This window comes from Pongo pygmaeus, chromosome 17 (assembly GCF_028885625.2).
Source record: "Pongo pygmaeus isolate AG05252 chromosome 17, NHGRI_mPonPyg2-v2.0_pri, whole genome shotgun sequence".
Taxonomy (NCBI): Eukaryota; Metazoa; Chordata; class Mammalia; order Primates; family Hominidae; genus Pongo; species Pongo pygmaeus.
The window spans coordinates 78,898,841-78,926,666 of NC_072390.2; the positions used below are offsets into that span (position 1 = coordinate 78,898,841).

The 27,826-nt window shown below is 39.6% G+C and overlaps 1 protein-coding gene across 2 annotated transcripts; it reads left to right on the plus strand.

Moving 5' to 3' along the window:
* Nucleotides 1–1,057: 1,057 nt before the first annotated feature.
* LOC129019051 (serpin B6-like) lies at nucleotides 1,058–27,803 on the plus strand. Of its 2 annotated transcripts, XM_054461314.2 has the most exons (8): nucleotides 1,069–1,239; nucleotides 1,846–1,965; nucleotides 4,529–4,703; nucleotides 5,968–6,117; nucleotides 17,225–17,342; nucleotides 18,445–18,587; nucleotides 23,276–23,431; nucleotides 24,791–27,803. In XM_054461314.2, the coding sequence occupies exons 3-8, from the start codon at nucleotides 4,539–4,541 to the stop codon at nucleotides 25,193–25,195; spliced, it is 1,137 nt and encodes a 378-aa protein (XP_054317289.1). In that variant the 5' UTR covers nucleotides 1,069–1,239; nucleotides 1,846–1,965; nucleotides 4,529–4,538; the 3' UTR covers nucleotides 25,196–27,803. The 2 variants fall into 2 exon arrangements, with proteins under 2 accessions (XP_054317287.1, XP_054317289.1); XM_054461312.2 differs by lacking the exon at nucleotides 1,846–1,965 and having other exon boundaries at nucleotides 1,058–1,168.
* Nucleotides 27,804–27,826: the final 23 nt, after the last annotated feature.

Below are 27,826 nucleotides of genomic sequence, written 5' to 3' on the forward strand. Positions count from 1 at the left end.
TATACACAATGGAATATTATTCAGCATAGAAAATAATGAAATGAAATTCTGTCATTTGCAACAACATAGATGGAACTAGAGGTCATAAGGTTAAGTGTAATAACCCAAGTACAGAAAGACAAATACTGCATGTTCGCACTTATAGGTGGGAGCTAAAAAAGTGGATCTCATGAAGATACGAAGTAGACTGAAGCTTTCCAGAGGTGAGGAAGGGTAGAGGGAAGGGAGTGTTGAAGAGAGATTGATTAATGGGTACAAATATACAGTTTCATAGAAGCTAAGACCTAGTGTCTAACCGATCAGTAGAGTGAAAATAGTTTACAATTTCAAAATATTGTATTTTGTATATTTATTATATATTACATATACACATATATTACATATATGTATTTGTAATATATCTATTGTATATTTCAAGATAACTAGAAGAGAGTAATTGAATGTTTCTGCATAAGGAAAAGGCAAATACTGAAGGTATTGGAAGCCTCAAAAACACTGATTTCATATTTACAAATTATACGAATGTATTAACTTATGTACCCTAAAACTATGTCAGCTATTATCTATTAATAAAAATAAATAATAAATAAATAATAAAAATCTGGCCAGCCCTCTCCCCACCCCCAGTCACCTGAAACCTTTCTGTTCCCCATGAGTGCTCCAAAATGGGAAATAAGGTTTCACACTCATTTCTATAATTTGTCAATGCCCCAAAGTCTAATTCTTATCAAATTCTTATCACCAGACCCCTACATAGATGGTTCATTTTAAATTTCTGTTCTGCAATGTGCACCTTACATCTATCTATGTACCAGGAATTGGCATTCTTCTGGTCCCTGAAATTATGATTCACAGTTCACTACAAAGACACCTTAACTTGGGGTGGGGTGCGGGGTGGATTATCACTTCTTGATTGAAAACTCCCAGAGAGTAGGGGCTTTTTTTCTGCAGACAGTGGCCGCTTCCTGCACACCAGGAAATCCCCTCGGCCTGCGGGACCCGCCCCGTCCTCCTGCCCACGCGCCCACTGGGTGGCGCCTGGTCGGGTCCCGACTCCGCCCGCCTCCCCACTCACTAGGATCTGACACTCCGCGCCGCCCAGACACCTCTATTCCCGTCACTCCGACCGGCCTCTCCTCGATCCTGGGCAACGGTGCCCACAACTGGGGTACGTGTCTAGCTTTGGGAGCGGCTCCCACAAGCAGGCATCGGGTTATCCGCTCCCGCGCCCGGGAAACGGTAGGAGCCCGGGAAAGCGGAACCTGGCAAAGTTCCCTGAGCGCCTTCTCGGGGTCTCCCCTCTTTCACTTGGTCTCGGGCCGGGCCTCCCCGAGAGCAGGGGCGTGGCTGCGCCTGGCTGCGACCCCTGTGGGTCCTGGTGTGGTCAGGGCGGGTGTCGGGGGAGATCGCGTGGAGCTGGGGGATGAACCTCCAGCCTCAGCTCAGCTCAGCACGCAGGAGCTGGGAAGCGGGGGTGCGGACAATGACGCCCCGCGATCCTCTCTGGTGAAGTACTCTTTGGGGGTGGGAGGGGGCTGTGACGCCTCAGAACACTAGGAACCTAGGACCCCAGGACCCCAGGACCCTGGGAACGCGCACCTGCAGAGTCCGGGAGATGGGTCACCTGTGGGATGGGGTCGTCGCAGAATGTTCGGTGCCGTAGCTCAGGGCCCTTTGGCCATAGGTGATGCCGCAGAGAGCAGTGCGTTGGGAATTTCTAAGGGTGCCGAAGACCCTCGAGAGAGAACTAGGGGTGGGTCCCAAAGGCAGCCTGGACCCTGAGCCTACCCCAGCGCCTTTTCCAAGAATGAGCGCATGGGTTTCACAGCCCTCTCTGGCTTCCAGAGTTTGGCCAACGCCACAGCACTTTTGAGAGTGTGCAGGCCTGCAAAGATCATCGTGAGGGACATTCCAGATCTTGTTTTTATTAAATTCACCGACAGGATACAATTCATTGTCCTTAAGGTAAGATGGTGGGAGCCTTTTAATCATATATTAATTTTGTTGTATTAGATCATATTGCCACGTAAGTTACTTCCTTTTCTCTTCCCACTTCCCTTTAAAACTAAGTTTGGAAAACAGAACTTACAGAAAATTAATATTCAGATGCTGTCAGGCATACTCAGATGCCAGGGGGAAACTGGGTCAGGTGTGGGTCCTCTTGCTTCTGGGGTCTAATTGTGTCTGATGACAGGAATCTGACCCAGAGCTGTCTCCTCCCTGTTGTGATTTGATTTATAAGACTGATGTGATAAGTAACATTCGTATTTGGTACCAGCCAAATGATCAATAGTATCTAACAGTAGAAGAAAAATAGTTTCAGATATGCAATAAATCAAAATTTATGTATTCTGTCTTAGAAAACTATTGTTCTATGCAAACAAGGGAATAAACCACGCAGCAGAAAAGGCACTGGGGTTCAAAACAAACGACATTGGCAAAGGGCTGTTTTAGATGAGACAGGGATGCTGCACACTAAAGGGAAGTGAGTTTAGAAAGGAATAGAGTCAGCAATGTGAATGATCAATAGCAATGGATGCAACACACTGGAATTATGGAAGAGAATGGTAGTACAATTGCAGCCCAGCAGATAGCCTCTGAATGCGAGAATGTTTAGAAAAGAAAGGTATTTAACGTATTTAAATACCAATGTAATTTACATCATAACATATTTAGAAACCAAAATGGAATATCTATCTCAGTTTTGTCACTGGTATGGCCCTAGAAAAGCTTTTATTTTATTTTTAAACATTTGAGCATTGATTACAAAGATTTGTAATCAATGCTCAAATGTTTAAAAATAATTTATTTGCTGTGTTAGTAGTGCGCTTTAAAGTTTAAAGAAAAAGTTTATGTTTACCAAATTGATAAACAATAAGTTGGCCACTAACTAAAGTATAATAGTAGGGAAAGTTGTTCTCTGCTTATGAAAATTCTGCTTTGGGAATGAAACTCTTACAGATTAAAGAAACCTGCACTCACCAGCAGGGTGAAAGACTGTGGGAGATGAGCAAAGGGACTGAGATTATTCATGTGGTTGAGCATATGAAGAAATTACTGAAAAGGTTTGACTAATTGGTGGAACACTTGGGGGCAAATTTGCTATATATACAAGAAAGCCAAAGAAGGTGGGGTGGAAGAAATATTAACAAAAGGAAAAACAGAGTTATGTGAGAAGAGGAATGGATTAATTTTTCACTACTTGGCTTAGCTATGAATACTATTTAATTGCAATAAAGCAAACACTTGGATAGAGGAGGTGAAGTGCAGTGACTGAAGTAACAGATGTAATTCCACAAATTAGGAAGGCAATAATGTCTAAAAGTGTTAGGTCAAAAACAGTAGTATGCACGTATTATAGCTAAACATGGAAGTAAATGCCAGGAGAAAGAGCAAGCTGACTTGTGATTGACTGCTTCTAGGAAGTTGGGAGGAAGGGGAAGGTGCCTGTTGATTTGTATAATGTCTCTCCTAGAATTATTTGACTTTACAACTAAGTGCCAGTTCATTAATTTCATAAAGAGCAAAACTGACTAAATCACACTAAAAAGAATATACGCACATTGCAGAAAATGCAAAAATACAGTAGAACATAACTAACATCAAAATTACCCATTGCCCAGAAGTATTCGATATTCAGTATTTTTTTCCAGCCTATTTGTGAATTATACTTATATGTAACTTTATTTCTAATTTACACTTCATCTTCATTTATATTCAATCACAGATGTCACAGAATCTAACTGGTTCTCTATTGTTGGCAATTTAAAGATTATCTCTCTAGCATATGAAGTGCTTCACTAGTCATCTTTCTGCATAACATTTCTTATCAGTACATGTGAGTTTTACTTTCAGTGAAATTCTTTGAAATGAATTTTTTTATTCTGAATGTATAAATATTTCCTTGGCATTTTCTTTTTTCTACTCTTCCTCCTTCCCTCTCTTCCTTCCTTCCTTTTTTAAATATAATTCTAAATTACACTCTGAAAATGTTTATATAATCAGTTGTAGAGTACAGGAAGGAATACCTATTTTACCAGTACTGGAAATTAATAGTTTTTGTACTTATGAATTTCATGTTTTAAAAAGATAGCTTTAACTTGTTCTCTGCTTCTTCTTCTCTCTCTTTTTTTTTCTTTCTTTTTAAAAAAAAAAAAAAAAAAGACCTTGTACCATGGTGATTAAGAGGAAACCTAGATCTACAGGGTTCCTCAGCAACCACAGACCTGGTTACTAATCCTTGCTTTGCTGTTTGTAGCTGGGTATCCTCAGAGGCAGAGGCAAGATATTGATACAGCGAAGACTCCATTTATTTGCTTGTAAAATGCAAATATTCACTGCACCTACCCCATCAGGTTGTACAGATAAAATGAAATTGCACATCAAAAGCCCCAGTTTAGTTTTTGTGTGTGTACCTATTTGTTCACTGAGGAAAAGTATCCACTAAAGCTATTAATAAATAAAGTGAAAATGCAATACATAGTAAGCCTATATTGATGTAATATTGTTTTTAAATCCATTGTTTCAGGCTCACCGTCATGGATGCTCTATCAGAAGCAAATGGCACCTTTGCATTAAACCTTTTGAAAAAGCTAGGGGAAAACAACTCGAACAACATATTTTTTTCACCCATGAGCATGTCATCTGCTTTGGCCATGGTCTTCATGGGGGCGAAGGGAAACACTGCAGCCCAGATGTCTCAGGTACCTAAAGCCACTTCAAGACAAAAATAAATGCTACTAATTTATCAGTAGTGCTGGTCTTTCATGCTTCAAATCTCGAAGAGATTCTTCTTTTAACAGTTAACTCTACTAGTGTCACAGGGGTGTGGATGGAGACTTGGCAGGATGGAGCATGTTACCACTGCCTCACCATCCTTGGTGACCTGGGGTCACTCTTGTGGGTGCTTCCACAGGCAGCTGGGCTAGAAGGTTCAAGAAGATCTCACATATCTGTGCCTTGGTGCTGCTTGGTGGCTGGGGCCTGTAAAGCAAGTCTTTTCATTCCTCCAGGGCCCTTCCACATGGCGTTTCCTCAGGGAAGCTTATGCATTCTTATATCATAGCAGCTGGGTTATAAGAGAGTCAAAGTGGAAGCTGCCAGGCTTTTTAAGGTCTAGGCTTAGAACAGAGCTACATCTGCATTCTCTTGTTAAAAGTAAGTCACAGGGCCATCCCAGATCCTAACAAAGGGGAGAGACTCCATCTTTTGGTGTCAGGAGCACCATGTATAGGCAGAGACAGAACACATGATTGGCAGCTGTGTTTTTAGACAAAGTACCACAAACAATGAGCGTAAGTAACCTGAATCATTTTGTTAGGGTTTGCAAAAGTCATATCCAATCTTTCCAATATTTAGATAACTTTGGTTGTCCATAGGAAGTGATTATAGGGAAACTTAAGAAGAGCTTTAGGTAGTTAGACTGGGTGGATTTCAACACACTTTCTATCTTTAATTAGTGTAATAGTGCATTCTCACACTGCTATGAAGAAATACCTGAGACTGGGTAATTTATAAAGGAAAGAGTTTTAATTAACTCACAATTCCACATTGCTGGGGAGGCCTCAGGAAACCTAAACTCGTGGCAGAAGGCAAAGGGGAAGGAGGCACCTTCTTCACAGGGTAGCAGGATGGAGTGAGTGCAAGCAGGGGAAATGCCAGACACTTATAAAACCATCAGTTCTTGAGAGACTCACTCACTATCATGAGAACAGCATGGAGGAAACTGCCCCCATGATCCAATTACCTCCACCTGGTCTTGCCCTTGACATGTGAGGATTATGGGAATTACAATTCAAGATGAGATTTTGGGTGGAGTCATAGCCAAACCATATAAATTAGATTAATCATCTTTTATGCTGCAGCAAGGATCTGTAAATCTCTTAATGTTGAATTTAGCATTGCACCTATTTTTGAAGTCAGGGAATACTGAAAATGTGTATTTTATTATTTTTTTTTAAATTTCAGGTACTCTCTTTTAGTAAAATTGGTGGTGAAGATGAAGATATTCACCAAGGTTTTCAGTCACTTCTTGCTGAAATTAACAGAACTGGCACTCAGTACTTGCTTAGAACTGCTAACAGGCTCTTTGGAGAAAAGTCTTATGACTTCCACACAGTAAGTTGTACTTTGTGTTTTATCAAGAAAATAAAGATAGCAATGTGATGGACAGTAGTAGAAAGAATGTGGGCTATGAATTCATGCAGCTGGGCCTGAATTCACAACTTCATTCCCTAACCTCACACGGCTCCTCTGATTGTTTTATTGTCCGTAAAATAAGTCTTATAGCAAATACTGACAAGACTTTCATGAAGCTTAAATGACTTGATCTTTATAAAAGAACTGACACAGAGCATAGCACAATTGGAGATGAATCAGCCGAAACAAAGAAATGATCAAAATGAGTATTTCTAGTAATTGCTTTGCAGATGTTGTTAATTTTTGTGTGTCATGACACTTTCCTTTTTATGCATTTAAATATTTTGATTGGATTTTTAGACACCGCAAATCTTTTAAAATGTATTTTAGCTAAATACCTTGGCTCTATTCGTTGACAAGTCTTTAATGACTTTTTTATTTTTAAAAAACAAAGGTACTTGGCTGGGCATGGTGGCTCACGCCTGTAATCCCAGCATTTTGGGAGGCCAAGGCGGGTGGATCACGAAGTCAGGAGTTCAAGACCAGCCTGGCCAAGATGGTGAAACCCTGTCTCTACTAAAAATACAAAAATTAGCCGGGTGTGGTGGCAGGCATCTGTAATCCCAGCTACTCAGGAGGCTGAGGCAAAAGAATTGCTTGAACCAGTGAGTGGAGGTTGCAGTGGGCCAAGATTGCGCCACTGCACTCCAGCCTGGGTAACAGAGCAAGACTCCGTCTCAAACAAACAAACAAACAAACAAAAACAAAGGTACTCAAGTAATTTCTTCTTATACAAAAATGCAAGTAATGCATATAAATCAAGAACCCTCATTAACCTCTAACTCCAATACTCCTCTTCTCAATGTCTGAGCTTTTATAAATTTGAAGTCTGTCCTGCTTCACATACAGAAATTTTGCTTTGTGAGGTTCCCCCCTGCATTGTTATTATACTATACATATTGTTTTATACTTTGTTTCCTTTTACTAAACAATATGTCTTAAATTCTTTTCATCTCAGCATATGCGTATCTATGTCACTCTTTTTACCCATTTTCTGGTATTCCTAAGTATGACTGTACCGTGATGTAGTAAACCTTTCCCTTATTGATGAGCATTTAGGTTGTATTTAATCTGGACCATTACAAACAATAATATCCTTGTACAAGATTTTGTGCTCATGTGCCTTAGTTACTGTCTAAAACTGATGTGCAGAAGGGAGGAAGGGAATGAAACTGAAGCTTTAATAAATATTGCCAAATTGCTGTTACCAGTATTGTAGCCACTTACATTCCCCAAAGGATATGTGTAAAGTGCTCATTTCCACCTACTATCAACAACACTGCATATTATAAACCTATAAACTTTTGGAAGGGCGGGGCCAACCAATATATAGGACTAGAAGCAGCTCATGTGTACCTCTGTACACATGAGAAGAAATAGAAGGACTAATGAACACTGACACTGCACACCGATCAATCATCTGAGAAATGACATTGGGTTCCATCAAGGCAGGAGGGGAGCACAGAGAGCAGACAGGAAGGAATCCAGGAACCAGCCTGTCTGAGCTCTGCATAGAGCCAGGAGATTCGGTCCAACACAGGAAAGGGTGAGTGAGTGAGAGCCCCCAGGGGAATTCATGCTGTCCACCAGGACCTGTGCATGACTGAGAATGGGAGGATCCCCCTGACCCCTAACACCCCACCACCGCACTTCTAGACTGAGGCAGAGAGCCACCTGGATGTATTGTGGGGGCAACTCTCGAATCCAAGAAGACTGCTACAAGCCTTGGGCCCCGAAGCAGACGATCACTGATGTCATATCCCCAATAGAAGCCACAGTTGCAGTGCCTGGGAGCAGTAAGTTTGCTCCGCCCCTTCTTACCAGACAGGGCTTGGTGCCAGCTTCTGCCCAGTGTCCTGCTTTTGTGTGAACTGACCTGGAGAGCACAGCCTCATGTTTTCCCAGGAAACACTCAGATGGCAGGGTGCATGACCCCACCCACCCTCACCATTTATAGCCAGGAAGGCAATGCTTGGTAGAGCTTCTGGCCCAGCGGTCCCAATTCCGTGTGAACTCAGCTGGAGGGTGCAGTTTTATCTTGTCCCCAGAAACACCTGGATGGCATGCTGTGTGACCCCAACTGCCCCCACCACAAGTAACCAGGTGGACAATACATGCTAGAGCTTCTGGCCCAACAGCCAGCCCAATTTCTGTGTGAACTCAGCTATTGGGCACAGGTTCCTATCGTCCCAGGAAACACCCAGGTGGCAGAGCATGCAACCCCACCCACCCCTGCAACTGGTAGCCAGGTGGGAAATGCTGGCTATAGCTTCCAGCCCAGTGGTCACCCTTCTGTATGAAGTCAGCTGGAGGTCACAGTCTTCTGTTGTTCCAGGAATAACCTGGACGGCAGGGCATGTGACCTGCCTACCCTAGCCATTGGTAGCCAGACTGGCAACACCTGCTAGAGCTTCCGGCCCAGTGCTGCTGCTTCTGTGTGAACTCAGCCAGTGGGTGCAGCTTTTCTGTTGCCCCTGCAAGCACATGGTGGGCACAGTATGTGACTCCACCCACCCTACCACTGGTAGCCAGGTGGGTAATACCTACTAAAGCTTCCAGTCCAGTGGTCTTGCTTCTGTGGGAACTCATCTTGCAGGGGCAGCTTTCTGTCATCCCAGGAAGCACCCAGAAGGCAGAGCAGTCATTTCCACCCACCTCTGTGGTTGGTAGCCAGGCAAGCCACACTTGCTATAGTTTCCAGCCCAACAGTCCTGCTTCTTCCTAAGTTTGTTGAGAGACACAGACCCCTGTCACCCTGGAAACACCTGAATGGCAGGGTAGGCAACTCCACCCACTCCTGCCTGTCATAGGCAGATGGGCCACACTCACTAGAGCTTCTAGCCCAGTAGTTCCACTTCCACTTGAACTCTGCTGGAAGGTGTAACTCTATGTTTCCCCAGGACGCACAGGAACAGCAGATTAGGACTGACCTGGGAAGGATACAGCTTGTCTGCCAACTGTGGGCCCTGACTGAGAGAGCCCTATGGACCAGAACACCCAACAAAAGAAATGCAAGCATGGAGAAAGTAATCAGAAGGAGCACCCCCAAGACCCAGGAGTAGATTAGAATCAAGGTCCATCAACCAAAACCATCTTATGCCATAATCAAACCTCCAAGTTCATCAAAGAAGAAAACAGCAAACTAATCCATCCAAAGCACAGCAACCTCAAAGACTGAAGGAGCTTTAGCCCACACAAATGAGAAAGACCCAGCAGAAGAACTCTGGTAACTCAAAAAGACAGCATGTCTTCTTATCTCTAAACAGTCACACTAGTTCCTCAACAATGGTTCTTAGCCAGGCTGAAACAGCTGAAACGTCAGATACATAATTCAGAATGTGGATAGGAACAAAGATCATCAACACACAAGAGACAGTCAAAACCCAGTCCAAGAGACCTAATGATTACAATAAAATAATACAGGAGCTCATAGACAAAGTGACCATTATAAGAAAGAAACAAATTGAATTGATAGAGTTGAAAAACACTCTACAAGAATTTCACAGTGAAATTGCAATGTTAACAGCAGAATTGACCAAGTGAGAAAATAATCTCAGAGCTTGAAGACTGGCTTTCCAAAATAACTCATTCATACAAAAATAAAGAAAAATATAAAGAAGAATGAACAAAACTTTCAAGAAATATAGGATTATGTAAAGAAACCAAATCTATGACTCACTGACTTCTCTGAAAGAGAGAGAGAAACCAAGCAACTTGGCAAACATATTTCAGGATATCATTCATGAAAATTTCCCCAAATGCTAGAGAGGACAGCATTCAAATTTAGAAAATGCAGAGAACCCCTGCGAAATACTACACAGGAAGACCATCCTCAAGACACATAGTCATAAGATTCTCCAAAATTGAAATCAAAAAGAAAAAACAAGGAGGGGCAGGTCAACTACAAAGGGAATCTTATCAGGCTAACAGCAAACCTGTTAGCAGAAACATTGCAACCCAGAAGAGATTGGGGGGCCAACATTTAGCATTCTTAAAGAATATAATTTTGAACCAAGAATTTCATATCCAGCCAATCTAAACTTCATAAGCAAAGGAGAAATAAAATCCTTTTCAGACAAGCAAGTGCTAAAAGAATTCATTACCACCAGACCTACCTTGCAAAAGGTCCTGAAGGGAGTACTAAATATGGAAAGGAAAGATCAATACCAGCTACTACAAAAATACATGTTAATACATAGATCAGTGACACCATAAAGCAGCCACACAACAAAGTCTGCATAATAATCAGCTAACAATACGATGACAAGATCAAATCTGCACATATCAATACTAACCTCAAATGTAAATGGTCTAAATGCCCCAAATAAAAGGCACAGGGTAGTACATTTAATAAAGATGCACAACCCAACGGTATGCTATCTTCAAGAGATGAGTCTCACATGCAAAGACACATAAAGGCTCAAAGTAAAGGGATAGAGAAAAAAAATCTACGAAGCAAATGGAATACATAAAAATTCTTTCAAATTAATCATGTAGATAGACCACTAGCTATACAAATAAAGGAAAAAAGAGAGATGATCCAAATAAACACAATCAGAAATGACAAACGGGCATGACCACTGACCCTGCAGAAACACAGAAAGCACTCGGAGACTATTATGAAGACTTCTATACACACAAGATAGAAAACCTAGAAGAAATAAATCAATTCTGGCAAACATGCAATGTCCCAAGATTGAATTAGGAAAAGATTGAATCTAATCTTAATTGAACAGACCAATAGCAGGTTTTGAAATTGAATCAGTAATAAAAAGCTCACCAACCAGAAAAAGCCCAGGACCAGATGGATTGACAACTGAATTCTACCAGATGTCTAAGGAAGAGCTAGTACCATTTCTACTGAAACTATACAAAAAAAAAAAAACAAAAAAAAAACAAAAAAAAAAACCTGACGAGAAGGGACTCCTCCCCAACTCATTCTATGAGGCCAGCATCATTGTGATACCAAAACCTGTCAGAGACAGAAAAAAGAAAAAAAATCAAAAAACAAAAAGAAACAAAAAGAAAGAAAGAAGAAAATATCAGGCCAATATCCTTGATAAACATAGATGCAAAAATACTCAACAAAATACTAGCAAACCAAATCCAGCAGCACGTCAAAAAGCTAATCCAAAATTATCAAGTAGGCTTTATCCCCTTAGATGCAAGATTCACCTAACATACACAAATCAACAAATGTGATTCACTACATAAACAGAACACAAAAAAATTACATGATCATCTCAATAGATGCAGAAAAGACTTTCTATAAAATTCAACATCGTTTCATGTTAAAAACCCTCAACAAACTAGACATTAAAGGAATATACCTCAAAATAATAAGAGCCATCTATGAAAAACCCACAGCCAACATCATACTGAATGGGCAAAAGAAGAAAACATTCTCCTTGAAAACTGGAAAAAAACAAGAATGTCCTCTCTCACTACTCCTATAAAAGTGGAAGTCCTGGCCTAAGGAATTAGGGAAGAGAAAAAAAAGAAATGCATCTAAATAGGAAGGGAGGAAGTCAAACTATCCTCTTTTGCATATGACATTATTTTATACCTAGCAAACCCCATAGTTCTGCCCAAAAGCTCCTTGATCTGATAAACAACTTCAGCAAAGTTTCAGGATACAAAATCAACGTAAAAATGTCAGTACCATTTCTATATACCAACAACATCCAAGCTGAGAGTAAAATAAAGAACATAATGCCATTGTCAGTAGCAAAAAAAAAAAAAAAAAGAACAGAATACCGAGGAATACAGCTAACCAAGGAGGTGAAAGACCTCTACAATAAAAATTACAAAACAGTGCTCAAAGAATCAGAGATGACACAAACAAATGGAAAAATACTCCATGCTCATAAATAGGAAGAATCAATATTGTTTAAGTGTCCATACCACCCAAAGCAATTTATAGATTCAATGCTATTTGTATAAAACTACAATGACATTCTTCACAGAATTAGAATAAAATTATTTTAAAACTTACATGAAACCAAAAAAAGAGTCCACATAGTCAAGGCAATCCTGAGCAAAAAGAACAAAGCTGAAGGCATCACATACCTGCCTTCAAACTATACTTCAAGGTTACAGTAACCAGAACAGCATGGTACTGTTAAAAGAACTGACACGACGACCAATGGAACAGGATTCAGAGCCCAGAAATAATGCTACACACCTACAACTATCTGATATGTGACAAAAACAAACCATGGAGAAAGGCCTCCTATTCAACAAATGTTTGTGGGATAACTGGCTAGCCATATGCAGAATATTGAAACTGGACTTCTTCCTTACACCATATACAAAAATCTACTCAAAAAGAGGTTAAAGACTTAAATGTAAAACCTAAAACTATAAAATCTCTGGAAGATAATCTAGGAAATACCATCCTGGACATAGGAACTAGCAAATATTTCCCAATAACAACACCAAAAGCAACTGCAACAAAAACAAAAATCGACACATAGGACCCATTTACACTTATGATCTTCTGCACAGCAAAAAAACTATCAAGACAATAAGCAGACAACCTACAGAATGGGAGAAAATATTTGCAAACCATACATTCAATAAAGGTCTAATATCCAGAATCTATAAAGAATTTTGTTTTACATGCAAAAAACAAATAACTCCATTAAAAAGTAGGGAAAGGACATGAACAGACACTTTTCAAAAGAAGACATATACGTTGCCAACAAACATGAAAAAATGCTCAACATCACTAATCATTAGATAAATGCCAATCAAAACCAAAATAAGATACCGTTACACAGTAGTCAGAATGGCCATTGTTAAAAAGTCAAAAAAATAGTAGATGCTGGCAAGGCTGCAGAGAAAAGTAAATAGTTGGTGGGAATGTAAATTAGTTCGGCCATTGTGGAAAGCAATTTGGTGATTTCTCAAAGAACTTGAAACAGAATTTCCATTTGACCCAGCAATCCTACTATTGGGTATGTACCCAAAGGAATATAAATTCTTCTACCATAAAGACACATGCACACATATGTTCATTGCAGCAGTACTCACAATAGCAAAGACATAGCATCGACCTAAATGTCCATCAGTGGTAGACTGGATTTTTAAAAATGTGCTACATATATACAATGGAATACAATGAAGCCATAAAAATGAATGAGATCATATCCTTTGCAGCAACATTGTTGGAGCTGGATATCCATTATCCTAAGCAAACTAACCCTGCAACAGAAAACCAAATACAGCATTTGCTCACTTATAAGTGGGAGCTAAACTTTGAGTACACATGGACACAAAGAAAAAAACAACAGATACTGGGGCCAACTTGAAGGTGGAGGGTGGAAGAGGATGAGGATCCAAAAACTACTTAACAGGTACTGTACTAACAGGTACTATGCTTATTAGTGGTGGGTGACAAAGTAATCTGTACACCTATCCCCCACAACATGCAATTTACCTATATAATAAACCTGCACATGTATTCCTGAATCTAAAATAAAAGTTAAAAAAAAAGATAGCCTGAGATAAAATGATTACAACATATATGATAGACAAGGGCTAATATCCATAAAGCAAGAAAAGCACCAAAAACACCATTTTGATTATTAATGGAATTGAACAGCTTTTGTTTTTTTTCTAATCAAATTGTTTAATCAGCTGTTTATATTACAGAGCAGAATGTGAAATTTAAGTGCATTTTTAAAAATTTATACTTTACATTCGCAGGATACAAGTGCAGAATGTGTAGGTTTTGTTACATAAGTATACTTGTGCCATGGTGGTTTGCTGCACCTATCAACCCATCATCTAGGTTTTAAGCTCCACATGCATTAGCTATCTGTCCTAATGCTCTCCCTCCCCTCACCTCCCAAACCCCGACTGACCCTGGGGTGTATTGTTCCCCTTCCTGTGTCCATGTGTTCTCATTGCTGAAGAGCTTTTCTATGTGAACTGAACATTTCTAACTTTTCTGTGAATCACCTATTTATATTTTCTTTGCACATTTTCCATGGGCTGGATGTTTTTTTCTTATTGATTTACAAGAATTCTTTATGTTTGGGATATCACTGTTACTGTATTATATGATTTTTTTCATTATTTTTTAAACTTGTTTTAAAATCGAAATTAATTGTTTCAAAACCAGCTGGCATACAAGAAAAGTTTGAAGCATAAAGTTGAATATTTATAAGAGTTGCACATTATAGTGCGATTTTATGATGTATTTCACTTATTTTTATAGTCTTAGCTACTATTTACGTTATTACCACCTTTTATTAGCCTTCTGTATAAAGAAAAACAAAACTCCAACATATAAATATATACTTTTGGTGGATTTTTTTAAAAAATTGATGTTTAAGATGTTATTTTGATATTGTAATACAAAATAAAGAAATGAGAAATACTTGTCAACTATCATTAATTTCTTATTTATTTATTTATTCTTATTTCCAAAATCCAAAACCAATAGCAGTAGATAATCAGATGTTCTTTTAGTTTTATTCTTCATGGCTTCTAAAATAGTAAGTGAATTTAGCTGACAATTATTTTAAAATGCTTAAAAGTTGAAAAGATCACCTACAGCTGCAACAAGTCATTAATATGTGATTCATCAGTTTTCTTTCAGACTGTTTTCTTAGATTGAGAAATTTAACCAATTTCCAAACCATTGAGAAACAGGCAGAGCCAGCAAAATTGGCAAAACCTGAATTATGGGAGGATTAAATAAGATGATGTATATAGATTAGTTATGCAATGCATGAAGCATACTGAAAATTCAAAAATGTTACATGATAAAGTGAAAATAATTCATCAGGTATTCACAGTTATCTTGTGAGGTGTGGCTATTACTGCATTCCTGTTCTACAGGAGAGAACATGGAGGCATAAAAAGACTAAGCAACTTTTTGAAGATCCCACAGCTAATAAGTTGCAGAACCTGGGTTCATAACTACTGTTATATTTCCTCTCCAATGCTGTACTGAAATGGAAGTATAAAATTTTGAAATAAAAACCAAAACCTGAAAAGGGGGATTAAATATTTACCAGTGAGCAGTAGGAGGGAAAGATTAGGAAACAATTCCATAGTGCATGAAGAACAAATTAATTATTTCAATCCATTTACTTTCCTCCACAGATTCTGCTTTTATATGGCATAATGTAGGTTTTCATGAATATCCTATAATTCCATAGAATAAATTAAATTTTTTTTTCTTTGAGCCTGGGCTCTTGTTGCCCAGACTGGAGTGCAATGGTGTGATCTCGGCTCACCGCAACCTCCGTCTCCCGGGTTCAAGCGATTCTCCTGCCTCAACATCCCCAGTAGCTGGGATTACAGGCATGCACCACCGTGCCTGGCTAATTTTGTATTTTTAGTAGAGACGGGGTTTCTCCATGTTGGTCAGGCTGGTCTTGAACTCCTGACCTCAGGCGATCTGCCCGCCTCAGCCTCCCAAAGTGCTGGACTTTTTTTGTAAAGTAGATCATATTCTAAAACATCCAGAATCACAGCCACTGTCCACATGTGGTTATGAACATTTCAAAGCAATTAATTAAACTAAATTAAACTAAATGTTTACCTCCTCAGTCCCACTAGCCATATTTTTAGCATTCAATAGCTTTATGTGGCACCAATCTGGACATTGGAGTTTACAACTTTCCTAGCATTGCAGCAAGGTCTGATAGAAATTGCTGGTGTAGGAATATTTTATTCATATAATTTATGAAACAACAGACCCAGTTTCATACTCTGTTGTTCTAAAATGTAGATGGAGACATAGCACTTGCTGTGTTAATCCTTACTCCACAAATTTAATGGTTTACAGAAGTGACAGATTCTATAGTCACAGCATCTTGAAGCCTTCTTTTTTTTTTTACAAAAAAAAAAAGAGTATTTTTAAAAGCAGTTTTAGGTTCACAGAAAAACTGAGCAGAAGGTGCATGCATAGCCTCTCCCATTATTAACATCCCCACCAGAGTGGTGGGCGACAGCTTAGTTGTTTCCAACTTGGGCAATTATGAATAAAGCTGCTATGAATATTTGCGTGCAGGGTTTTTTCAACACCTTTGGGTAAATGCCGAGGGTCATGATTGCTGAATCATATTTTTAGTTTTATAAGAAACTGCCAGACTGTTTTCCAAAGTGACTGTACAATATTGCATTCCCACCAGCAATGAATGAGAGTTCCTGTTGCTCCATGTTTTCACCAGCATTTAGTGTTGTCAGTATGTTTTCACTTTCACTTAGCTCAAAATGTTTTTAGTGTCTTTTGAGATTTCTGTTTTGATTCATGTGTTATTTAAAAGTGTACTATTTAATCTCCAAGTACCTTTGAATTTTCCAGCCATCTTTCTCTTACTGATTTCTAGATTAATTCCACTGTAGTCTGAAAGCAGACATCGAATGATGTTTATTATTTTAAATATGCTGAGTTGTGTTTTATGGCCCAGAATATGGTCTATTTTGGTGAATGTTGCATGTAAGCTTGGGAAGAAAGTGTAATCTACTCTTGTTGGATAAAGTAGTCAATGCCAATTATATTCACCTATTTGATGGCTGTTGTTGAGTTCAGCTATGTTTTTACTCATTTTCTGCTTTCTGGATCTATCCATTACCGATAGAGGGATGTTGAAGTCTCCAATTATAATAGTGGATTCATCTATTTCTCCTTTCAGTTCTATTTGTTTTTGTCTTATGTGTCTTGATGCTTCTCTATTTGGTGCTTTCATGTTAAGGATTGTTATCTCATCTTGGAGATTTCTCAGTGCCTTTTATTATCTCACTGATGCACTGCCACTCTCTTGAAAGATCCAGCAGTTGATGAAAATTATTTGATATGCAGATCACTGTATTACTTAGTTTATAAGCTAAGATTAGGAATAGCTGAAAAGAATTTTGACTTTAGGTTAATTTCTCACACTTGTTTGAAATTTATATATGGTAAATAATAAAATTATTGATTTTCTGATGTGTCACAATGAAGAAGTAAATTGTGGGTGTTAATCATCTCGTTAGCTGTGATACTATGTTGCTCAGTTTTTCCTAGTGTTTTACAGATTCCTGTGGCAAATTCTACCAAGCAAAGCTAAAACAGCTTGATTTCCTGAACGATACAGAGAAGTCCAGAACACACATAAATAACTGGATTGCTGAAAAAACTGAAGGTGAAAACATACTGGTATTTCATTTCAATAATATTTCAAACAGTCTTACAGTCAGTTTCTTTATAAAACTGTCACACATGACAAGGAGTGCTTTTTTTCTCTAAATAACTATGAAAACTTTAAAAACTTGCTTCTGAAATATTGCCAGAGTGTAGACCTTTTCTCTAGCTTTATCCCTGCTCTTATCATCTATCTGTGATATCTCTCAATATGCAGTACATCTTTTCCAGAAGAACCTACACATTTTTGTTATTAATATTAGGTAGGGTTTCTATTCACACATAGCATTAACATTTGAATTTAAAGGCCTCCCTCTCTGGTATTGTCTGTGCACTATGGTTTATCTATGTAATGTGGCAGGATGCTTGATCATGCCTTTTCTTTTCTTTCTTTTTTTTTGAGACAGAGTCTCGCTCTGTTGTCCAGGCTAGAGTGCAGTGGCATGATCTCAGCTCACTGCAACCTCCACCTCCCGAGTTCAAGCAATTCTCCTGTCTCAGCCTCCAGAGTAGCTGGGATAGCTGAGACTACAGTCACCTGCCACCATGCCCAGCTAATTTTTGTATTTTTAGTAGAGGCAGGGTTTCATCATGTTAGTCAGGCTAGTCTTGAACTCCTGACCTCAAATGATCCACCCATCTCGGCCTCCCAAAGTGCTGGGATTGCAGGCGTAAGCCACAGCACCCAGCCAGCCATGCCCTTTTTAGGCTTTAGTTCTTAAACTGTTCTTAAAGTTGCTACAACTACTCACCTTTTTGCCAGTCTTTTACATTTATTTCTTTAAACCACAGGCACCAATCATTCCCTGCTATATATTATCAGGTCATCCTCTTCCCATTAATATCTACTTGTTTGTTTTATGCATTCTATTCAAATTGTGATATTTTTATTACAAGAGCTCTATTTCAAGTTTTTGTTGCAGTGTTGTTACTATGGTCATTGTGAGGATAAGCATCCCTTTACATGGTTATATTTTAGGACACCATGAACTACCTTCATGCATACTTGCTTTCTCAAACAGATGACATGATCTGAATATCTCTCCTGATAAAATCATCAGGGAATACTTTTAGCTAAATGGTTCTTTAATTCTTCTTTACAGGTAAAATTACAGAGATGCTCTCTCCAGATTCAGTTGATTCATTGACTAAACTGATTCTCGTGAATGCCATCTACTTCAAAGGAAACTGGGAAAGTCCGTTTGTGAAAGAGATGACCAGGGAAATGCCTTTTAAAATTAGCAAGGTGAATATTTTTCCATTTCAACTGTGATTTTTGGGAACAGTTTCTGTCTTCATATTGGCTTTAAAACATGACTCTTGGTAGATTTGACATGACCCTTTGGTAGTCCAGCAGCAGGACTCCCCTCCAAACCTAGGGGCCTTTCTCCTACCCTTCATCTCCTTTTTGTGTCTCATCAACAGTGGTTACATATTCCCAGGCTTCTGGTCCAGCTCCCTATCTCATTTGTATTTTGTACTATCTATATCACATCTATACCACAAATCTGAGTCTATAGCCCTTGGTTTCCCAAAACTTGTGAGATAAAGTTCAAATGAGTGGTATGATGTGTGAGGCTCTTGGATCTCGCATATTTCTCTATCTTCATTTCTCAACAGTACCTATATGCTCCTTTCTTTCTTTCACTGTTCCTTCCGGAAAGCCTTTCTGACAGTGCGCCTCCCCAAGCTGTCTCTTCCTCCAAGCTGTCACAGCGATCTCTACTGCTCCATGGTGGCATTGCCGTGGTTGAATCAGGTGTCCCTTTTCCCACTTTGTTTGTTGCTGTGTGAGTGCAGAGAATGTTACCTTACCAGTGCTTAGCTCACTCACACTTGTGCTCAACAAGTACTGAACCAATGAATTATGTTCAGTCTTCTGTTGGTAATAAAGATGAAAAAGCACAAATTTTTACCTAAAAACCAGGTGAGCAAGAACACATACACAGGACAGACATAGAGTTTAGCTACCTCCAACTTGGAATACATTATTTGCAAAAGGCCCTTTATCTTTCTCTAAATCTGGTTTATTCTTTCTTTTTTATTTAACTCTAGAGATTTCTGGATATATTCAAAAGTAGACAGAATAGATTAAGTTAATTATTAATCACCAGTTAAATCTTCTGTGCCCACTTGAGCCTGATTGAGTCTTTGGTTTCTCAAGGAATGTATTTTCTTTCCAGCTTTATTTTTGAAATGAACTGTTCCATTTTCCCCTGGAAAACTATTTCTGTCCTTAAATTTTTTAAAACAATATGTGTGTTAGGATTTCGTTGAACTGCAATTGACAGAAAACTCAACACGCAAGGTTTAAACTCTTGATATTCTTCTCCCACAATAGGAATTCTGGAGGTGAGCAGAGGTTAAGGCTGATGTGGGATGTAAGTGAAAGTTTCAGGGAATCACTTTTCTTCTGCTCTGTCTTCAGTACTTCCGTGACTTACTTCCTCATGGTCACAAGCTGGTTCAGACATTAAGGCAAGAGAAAGCAGCAAGGACAGAGGGAGAAGAGTAAATCTCCTCTTTCTGAGGTTCTGCCATTTGTCTCATGAAGGAAAGCTTTTTTTCTTTATCTCATGGGCCAGAATTATTTTATGCTATAAGGAGGTGAAGAATTCTCTTTTGCTTTCTAGTCTTTACACACATACACACACACACACACACAAATTGCAAATAGTGTTAAGTGAACCAACCTATGTACTTTCTTAAAGGGTGCAGATTTTGTAATACAAATTTTCATTTTAATTCTTTAATTACAAAATAAAATGAAACTTACCTATACAATTGCATATTTAGTGAATCACTGAGTTACTATAAATGACCAAGATTGGATCCTTTTATATCGCAAGACTAGAGGTTTTGGGATCTGAAAGTGGGGAGAGGAATTTTCCTAGACCAGTTGGAAAACTGTTGGCAAACTATGCCCAATGGCCAGGTCTAGTCCATCACTTATTTTTATAAATAAAGTTTTATTGAAACACAGCTATGTTCATATGCTAAAATGCTGTCTATAGGTGTTTTCATTTTACAACAGCAGAGTTAAGTACCATTGAGTGTCCCTAACTTGAAAATCCAAAATCTGAAATGCTCCAAAAATCTGAAACTTTTTTTTTTATTATTATACTTTAGGTTTTATGGTACATGTGCCCAATGTGCAGGTTAGTTACATATGTATACATGTGCCATGCTGGTGCGCTGCACCCACTAACTCGTCATCTAGCGGAAATCTGAAACTTTTTGACCACCAACATGATGCTCGAAGAAAATGGCCATTGAAGCATTGTGGATTATAGATTTTAAGATTAAAGATGCTCAGGCCGGGCTCAGTGGTTCACACCTGTAATCCCAGCACTTTGGGAGGCCGAGGCAGGTGGATCACAAGGTCAGGAGATCAAGACCATGCTGGCTAACATGGTGAAATCCCGTCTCTACTAAAGAATACAAAAAACTAGCTGGGCGTGGTGGGGCGCACCTGTAGTCCCAGCTACTTGGGAGGCTGAGGCAGGGGAATTGCTTGAATCTGGGAGGCAGAGGTTTCAGTGAGCTGAGATCACGCCACTGCACTCCAGCCTGGGCAACAGAGTGAGAGTCTGTCAAAACAAACAAACATACAAACAAACAAACAATCAAAAAAACAGGTTAAGGATGCTCAACCAGTAGGTATAATACAAATATTTCAAAATCTGAAAAAAAAATCCAAAATCTGAAACGCTTCTGGCCCCATACTTTTTAGATAAGGGATACTCACTCTGTAGTTGCAACAGAAACTGTACAGACACCAAGCTGAAAACATCTACTATTGGGCCGTTTCCAGAAATCAGTTTGCTGAAACCTGGCCTAAAGTGACAGAACTAAAGAAGAAGAGGATATTTATGGCTGAGCGTTAGTTTATGTGAGCAACAATATGAAGATAATGGCTGAACACAAATATTTTGGGGTTCATTTATTTAATATAGAATTATGTGATATATCTGAGAACTGGGGACTACAAAGTGTTTTTGACTAGTCCTCTAGTATTCAATAAATTCACAGTAGCTGCTATTATTAACTTACAAAAGACTCGTCAATTGAGCAGAATTATTGTGTAGAACATAATCATGGTCCTCAAATCTTTCTTACTGTTTGAGGATGCATTAGCAACAGATGCGGTGTTCTTCTAGTAAATTGTGTTAATTTTTCTTTTTTTTCAGTATTTTTGTTTTTAAGTTTATTTCTTCATTTATTTAACGAACGGTGATTGAGCGCTCACTATGTGCCATGCATTGTGCTAGGTAATATTCCAGCCATGTTCAAAATCTGCAGAGTGTCCCTCTCCTCATGAAGCTTACATGTTCTTGGGGGAGAAAGACAATAAATATATATTAAAAAGCAGTGCTATGAGACAGGTACAAAGAAAGGTGATAGAAAGTCGAGGTGGGGCAGCACAATTTCTGGTAGGGGTCTCAAGGAATCCCTTACCGAAGGAGGTGGTATTTGAGACAAGGACAGAAAGAGGTAAGGCCATATGTGTTACAGGTTCTAGGGGAATGAGTTCAGTGGGCAGAGTTGAGATAGTTTGTCCATGGCTCTGTGAAGCAACCACGGTGAGTGTAGCAGACAAGCAAAGGGAGTGCAGTAAGAGATGAGATCAGAGAGGAAGTGGAGGACAAGCTTCTGACACGATCTGCCAGTTTTTTCAAAGACTTCATCTTTCGCTCTGAGTCAGGAGGGTTTTCAGCTGAGGAGTGATGTGACTTATCTCTTAACAGGGGTCTCTTGGGCTCCTGTGTTGAGAATAATCATAGGGAGGATAAGGGCAGAAATAAGGCAATCACTTAGGAATTTATTGCACCATCCAGGACTAGGATGATAGGAGTGGAGGTAGGATGCACAGGTTAGATTTTGGTTACGTTGTAAAAATTGGGCTGATATAATTTGCTAATGGGTCAGATATGTGTTGTGAGAGAAAGATGGGAGTGAAGAGGGTATCTGACAACTGGAATGACGTTGTCCCCCTCAACTGAGATGGGACAGAAAACAGATGGAGCAGATTGGGAAGGGGTTGTGAGGAGCCCAGTGTTACAAGTTAGACTGGAGGTTGGTTTTATATGCTCAGATGCTGATGTTGAGTAGGCAGTGAAATGGATGAATTTGGACTACTGAGGTGAGCTCCAGGCCACAGGTGCAGACTTAGGTTTTATATTTAAATTCATGAGACTAAATGAAATGATAGAGGTGGAAAGAAATATTTTTCCTCTATATTCACAAGTTCTTTGGCTGGGACCCTGTAGAGTGACAAAAGAGAATTAACGAGAAAAATGAACAGAAATTTATTAACTTGTGCATCCACATGTACATGGGAAAACTCAGTGATGAGTAATTCGAAGAGGTCATTAGAATTTGTGGTGTTTTTACCCAACTTAGTAGGAGAAAGGGAGGGGAGTAAAGGGCACTTGGGAAAAACAAATGCCTTTTGTGGAAAGATAAATGGATCCTTTTGGAGGAGAATCGATGGCAGAGGTAATAGGCTTGTGACAATATCTGGCTGGGTGTGTGCAGATTTTTCATCTCTAAGAAAATTAGAATTGTTACCAAGGAAGAGAATAATGACAATTGAGGTTTTCTGGGGAGGTTTTAGGCAGATAGGATATTTCAGGAACTCTAATGCCTTCAGTTCAAAATATATTCTTAAACCAAAGTGGTATATTTCAGAGTAGCATATCCTGATCTCCTTCAAGATCACCAACAAAAAGCAAGGTAAGGATGAGCCCTGGGTAGCCCAGTGTTTGGAGATTGAGGTAATGACCATGAGCCAGTAAAGGAAAGGTCTAATACGGGGTTCTAGAGACCAAAGAAACAAAGCGTTTGTAGGGGCAGAAAGTGGCCAACTCTATTGATTATGCCCAATATTTGACTCTTGTGCTTCAACTTAATGTGCATCTGTTTCCTTTCTAGAACAAAGAAAAACCTGTGCAAATGATGTTTAAGGAATCCTTCTTTAAAATGACCTATGTAAGGAAAATATCCAGCCAAATTCTACTGCTTCCCTATGTTGGAAAGGAACTGAATATGATCATTATGCTTCCCAATGAAAACACTGATTTGAAAATGGTAATGAGTGTTCAAAGTATGCGTTTTATCATAGCAAAGGCTCTCACAAGCCTTTTAGGAAAAAAAAAAACATTGAAAATTTGCTTTTACTAGTGTTTCCCTGACATATTTGGCCACATGCCCTTTTCTCTTTTCATGATTACATCCAGTGGGGTGGTGTTCTAAGTGTTGAACACAATTTAGAAAATACTCATCCTAGAACGGGCTCAGGTTGGGGTCAACTCTGAACTCTGAACCAGGTAAGAGTTCAATGTCCTGCTTTACAATTTAGAAATCTGTACTCTCTCAGGCTGTTTATTCCTATGGAAAATGGTGGCAGTACCTCCCTACAAGGGATGTTGTAGGATGAAAGACATGGTGTATATAACGCATTTGTTTAGATGCACAGAATATGACTAATATTAGTAGTCTTCTCCACAACCTTGCCCCATAGTTGTAAGTTTGCTCTTTAGAAAGCAGTCATGTGGGGAACAGCTGCTGTGACTCCGTGCATCATTTGAGGATCTTGTTAGAAAGAAGATTCTGATTTAGTAGGACTGGAATGGAGGAGCCTGAGAATCTGCATTTCCACCAAGCTCCTGGCGATGCTAAGGCTAGTAGCCCATGGACCACACTCAACAGCAAGGTTGTAGAGACTCAGTGAAAAATTTAGCTGGAGAGTAATTTGAGTTTTTAGAAAACTAATCCTTATGCCTGCAATAGATGAGTTGGAAGTATTGATAATAGAGATAGGTCAGAAGGGATGTTGCTATGCCTTTCAAGCAAGACATGACAAGGGCCTGAACAAAGGCAGTGGCAGCAGAGATGGAGTAAGGGCCAGATGAGAGAGAGATTTGGAAATTTAAATTAACAGAAAATGATAATGGGTTCGTTGGAAGAAAGTTTGGATGGAAGAAAAGGCAAGTCTGAGTTGTCCTACCTCAACATGTTTCTGTTAAGCTACAACACCAAACTTTGTAAGAACAGCCGTTCTCATACAAATGTAACCAAACTGTAAGATTCTGCCTCAGGGAAATGGTTTGACTAAGTTTCTAGAAATGAAGAGTCAAAGCACAGAAATATAAAATCAATTCATACTTGAATGGTTTAGCATTATTGTGCTGTCTTCCAGATGTGTGCATTCCAATATGGTAGCCACTAGCCACCTGTAACTATTTACATTTACGTTAGTTAAAATTAGATACAATTTTAAAAATCAAGGCTTCCTTTACACTACACACACATCTAGTGCTCCATAGCCATATTTGGCTCATGGCTATCACATTTGGCAGCATGGCCATACATCGTTAACATCATAGCAGAAAATTGTATTGGGTAACACTGATCTAGACCCTAAAACATCCAACACTCTTCTTCTAGGTGGAAAAAAAACTTTCTTATGAGAGATTCATAGAATGGACAAAGCCTGACAAGATGCATGAAAGAGAGATGGAAGTTTTCCTTCCTAGATTTAAACTAGAGGAAACTTACAACATGGAAGATGTCCTTTGCAGTATGGGCATAGTCGATGCCTTTGAACAGGGCAAGGCAGACTTCTCAGGAATGTCGTCTAAGAAGGATCTGTACTTGTCCAAGGTCACGCACAAGTCCTTTGTGGAGGTCAATGAGGAAGGTACAGAAGCAGCAGCAGCTACCACCGAAGAAATGGTTTTATGTTGTGCCAGTTACACCCTCAGGTTCTGTGCAGACCATCCCTTCCTTTTCTTCATCCAGCACAGCAAAACCAATGGTATTCTCTTCTGTGGTCGATTTTCCTCTCCATAAGGACATAGGTAGTCATTGGATATAGTCCTTCTCTTTTCTCGTAGTGACCTACATTTCCTCTACTCTTTATAGTGTGCCTGTGACCCAAAGTGACTTTATTATTGCAGCAGTCAAAAATGAGATGTTAGGAATCTAATTTTGAAATTCCTTTTTGAGAACTCTTGTGTGTGTTTGCATGTTAAATGTTTTCTAGGATCTGAACTTGATCGTCTCCAAGGATTTTGTGGTCACTTTGTAGGTGGTATCGATGACCACTTAGTCAAACCCCTCTGCGTGAAATGAGGTGTCACCCTCTCCCCACTGCCCACACCAAAACATTCCAACTATCAGAGCTATCTGCTGTCTCTTCATTTTGTATATGGTGCCACCCTCACAGAGCGCTATGCTTCTGTTTTCCCAAACACAAGAAGATACATGTTATTTTCTGTCTTCTCTGTTCAATAGTATTGACAAATGGGCCCATTTTTAATGAAACAATAGAAAGTGAAATGGAGACTGGGGAGGAAGTATGGTGAGTAGGACTCAGAAATTCTCAGAAGTGGCCCAGCATGGTGGCTCACACCTGTAACCAGCACTTTGAGAGGCCAAGGTAGGCGGATCACCTGAGGCCAGGAGTTTGAGACCAGCCCAGCCAACATGGTGAAACCCCGTCTCTACTAAAAATACAAAAATTAGCTGGGCATGGTTGTGCACGTCTATAGTCCCAGCTACTTGGGAAGCTAAGGCAGGAGAGTCACTTGAACCCGGCAGGGGGAGGTTGTAGTGAGCCAAGATTGTGCCACTGCACTGTAGCCTGGGTGACAGAGCGAGACTCTGTCAAAAAGAAAGAAAGAAAGAAAAGAAAGAAAGAAAGAAAGAAAGAAAGAAAGAAAGGGAGGGAGGGAGGGAGGGGGGAGGAAGGAAGGAAGGAAGGAAAGAGAGAAAGAGAGAAAAGAAAGAAAGAAAGAAAGAAAATGAAAGAAAGAAAGAAAGAAAGAAAATGAAAGAAAGAAAGAAAGAAAGAAAGAAAGAAAGAAAGAAAGAAAGAAAGAAAGAAAAAGAAGAAATTTTCAGAAGCGACCTCTCTTCCAGCTCTTCAGAAGCTGGCACAGAGGGTGACAGAGCAGTTAACTGAGACCAGTGAGAATTCAGTCCAATTTCCCCGGTGTTTCTGTTTTAAACATAGTTTGCATTCACAGGGATCAGTGGGTCACAAGCCTATTCAAATGTACAACTATCCACTTTCTCTGAAAATTTACACTTGGTATCAGGAGGCAGAGATGATTATATATGCTCTATTCACAGTAATGTAGTTTGAGACAGCTTCACGGGTATACATCACATGTCTTTCTATATTTGAAATATTTTTTGAAAAGGAAGTTAAGCTTTCTGTGGCCATTTATGTTACAGGCTTGAAATGCAACTGCTGTGATCAGTGATAAGGGAACACACTGATGATTTAGATTGAATGGGAGAGTTATATTGTTTTCTAGGGCACAGCTAAAAAGACTTATTCCAGCAACCCCCTTGCAGCCAGAAAGACCCTGAGCCCTCAGAACTTCACTGACACAACCCATATTTTCTTTCCCTAACTGGCCCACTTTTCCCTTTGTACCAAAACCAGCTACTTAGCTTCAGGGAGAGAATGAGACTGAAGATTACAAGGAAACATCCACGTTACATGTGGGCTGAGAGAGGAAAGAGGGAGTATCAGAGGTTGTCGGGTTTGCTACTCTCATTCCTCTTCCTCCTCTGCCCAACACTTGGACTTGGAAAGAAGTCTGAAAGGTGGGGAATAATCAGCTCATATGATTCTTCCACTGCAGAGAGAGCCTCTGAGTGCTACAGCCAGGGGCAACAGAGTGGTGCCCTCTTCCTCAGGGAAACACACACCTCTTTGCACTACCTTGCAGATAGTCCAGTCAAGTGGAGTAAGAGGTGCGAGTGGGGAGTGTAAATGGAGTAGCCTCTAAGTATCCAAGCAGGAAGGTGGTTTTTTTCTGTCTTTCCTGGAATGAGGATAATCAAATCATTTCCATAGTGAATTATGAAAATGAATGATAATGGTTTTATCTGTTATAGAAATATAATATAATCAGACTTTAGCTATGTAAATCATAAAACATAGAGATAACAATATGCATATTGTTCCTAGAGGGTCTTGTAAAATTATGTTTGTCATATTCTCTTTGAAGAGTTATCACTCAATATTTTATTTCTGTCTTGTAAGGCCTGAAACCCCATGTGCTGCCTTGATGTCTATGGGCTTCTCAGGGCCTCAGAGGCCTGGCCATGAAGTCCCCTGCTCTTGTCAGATATGTGCACCCTATTCACCCACTGAGCAGGAAGGCTTCTTGCCCTTCTAAGTTCCCCTATCAGCCAGTCAGCTGTACCCCACCTGGGTCTCAACCTAGCTCACTTCCCTCCAGCCTGGAAAATTATTCAAACAAGTCTGTCACATCTGGAGGAGTCAGGAATCGCCTCTTCCTCTTGTTACTGCAACGCCTGCCTTCCACAACCCCTGCTGGTTCACTCTATTCCCAAATGCAACTCTCCTGTGACCCTGCATGGCATGTGGTGACCTCCCTCCCTGTGAGCAGATGTGACTAATAAACTGCTGCCAATTTCATCTGTCCAGTGTCTCATGCTATG

What these genes read in the sequence shown, in the direction of transcription:
- LOC129019051 (XM_054461312.2), top strand. Translation starts at nt 4,539, where the DNA reads ATGGATGCTCTATCAGAAGCAAATGGCACCTTTGCATTAAACCTTTTG. An exon ending in CTGCAGCCCAGATGTCTCAG is followed by an intron (nt 4,704 to 5,967) that starts GTACCTAAAGCC and finishes TTTAAATTTCAG; the next exon opens with GTACTCTCTTTTAGTAAAAT. An exon ending in TGCCTTTTAAAATTAGCAAG is followed by an intron (nt 18,588 to 23,275) that starts GTGAATATTTTT and finishes TTTCCTTTCTAG; the next exon opens with AACAAAGAAAAACCTGTGCA.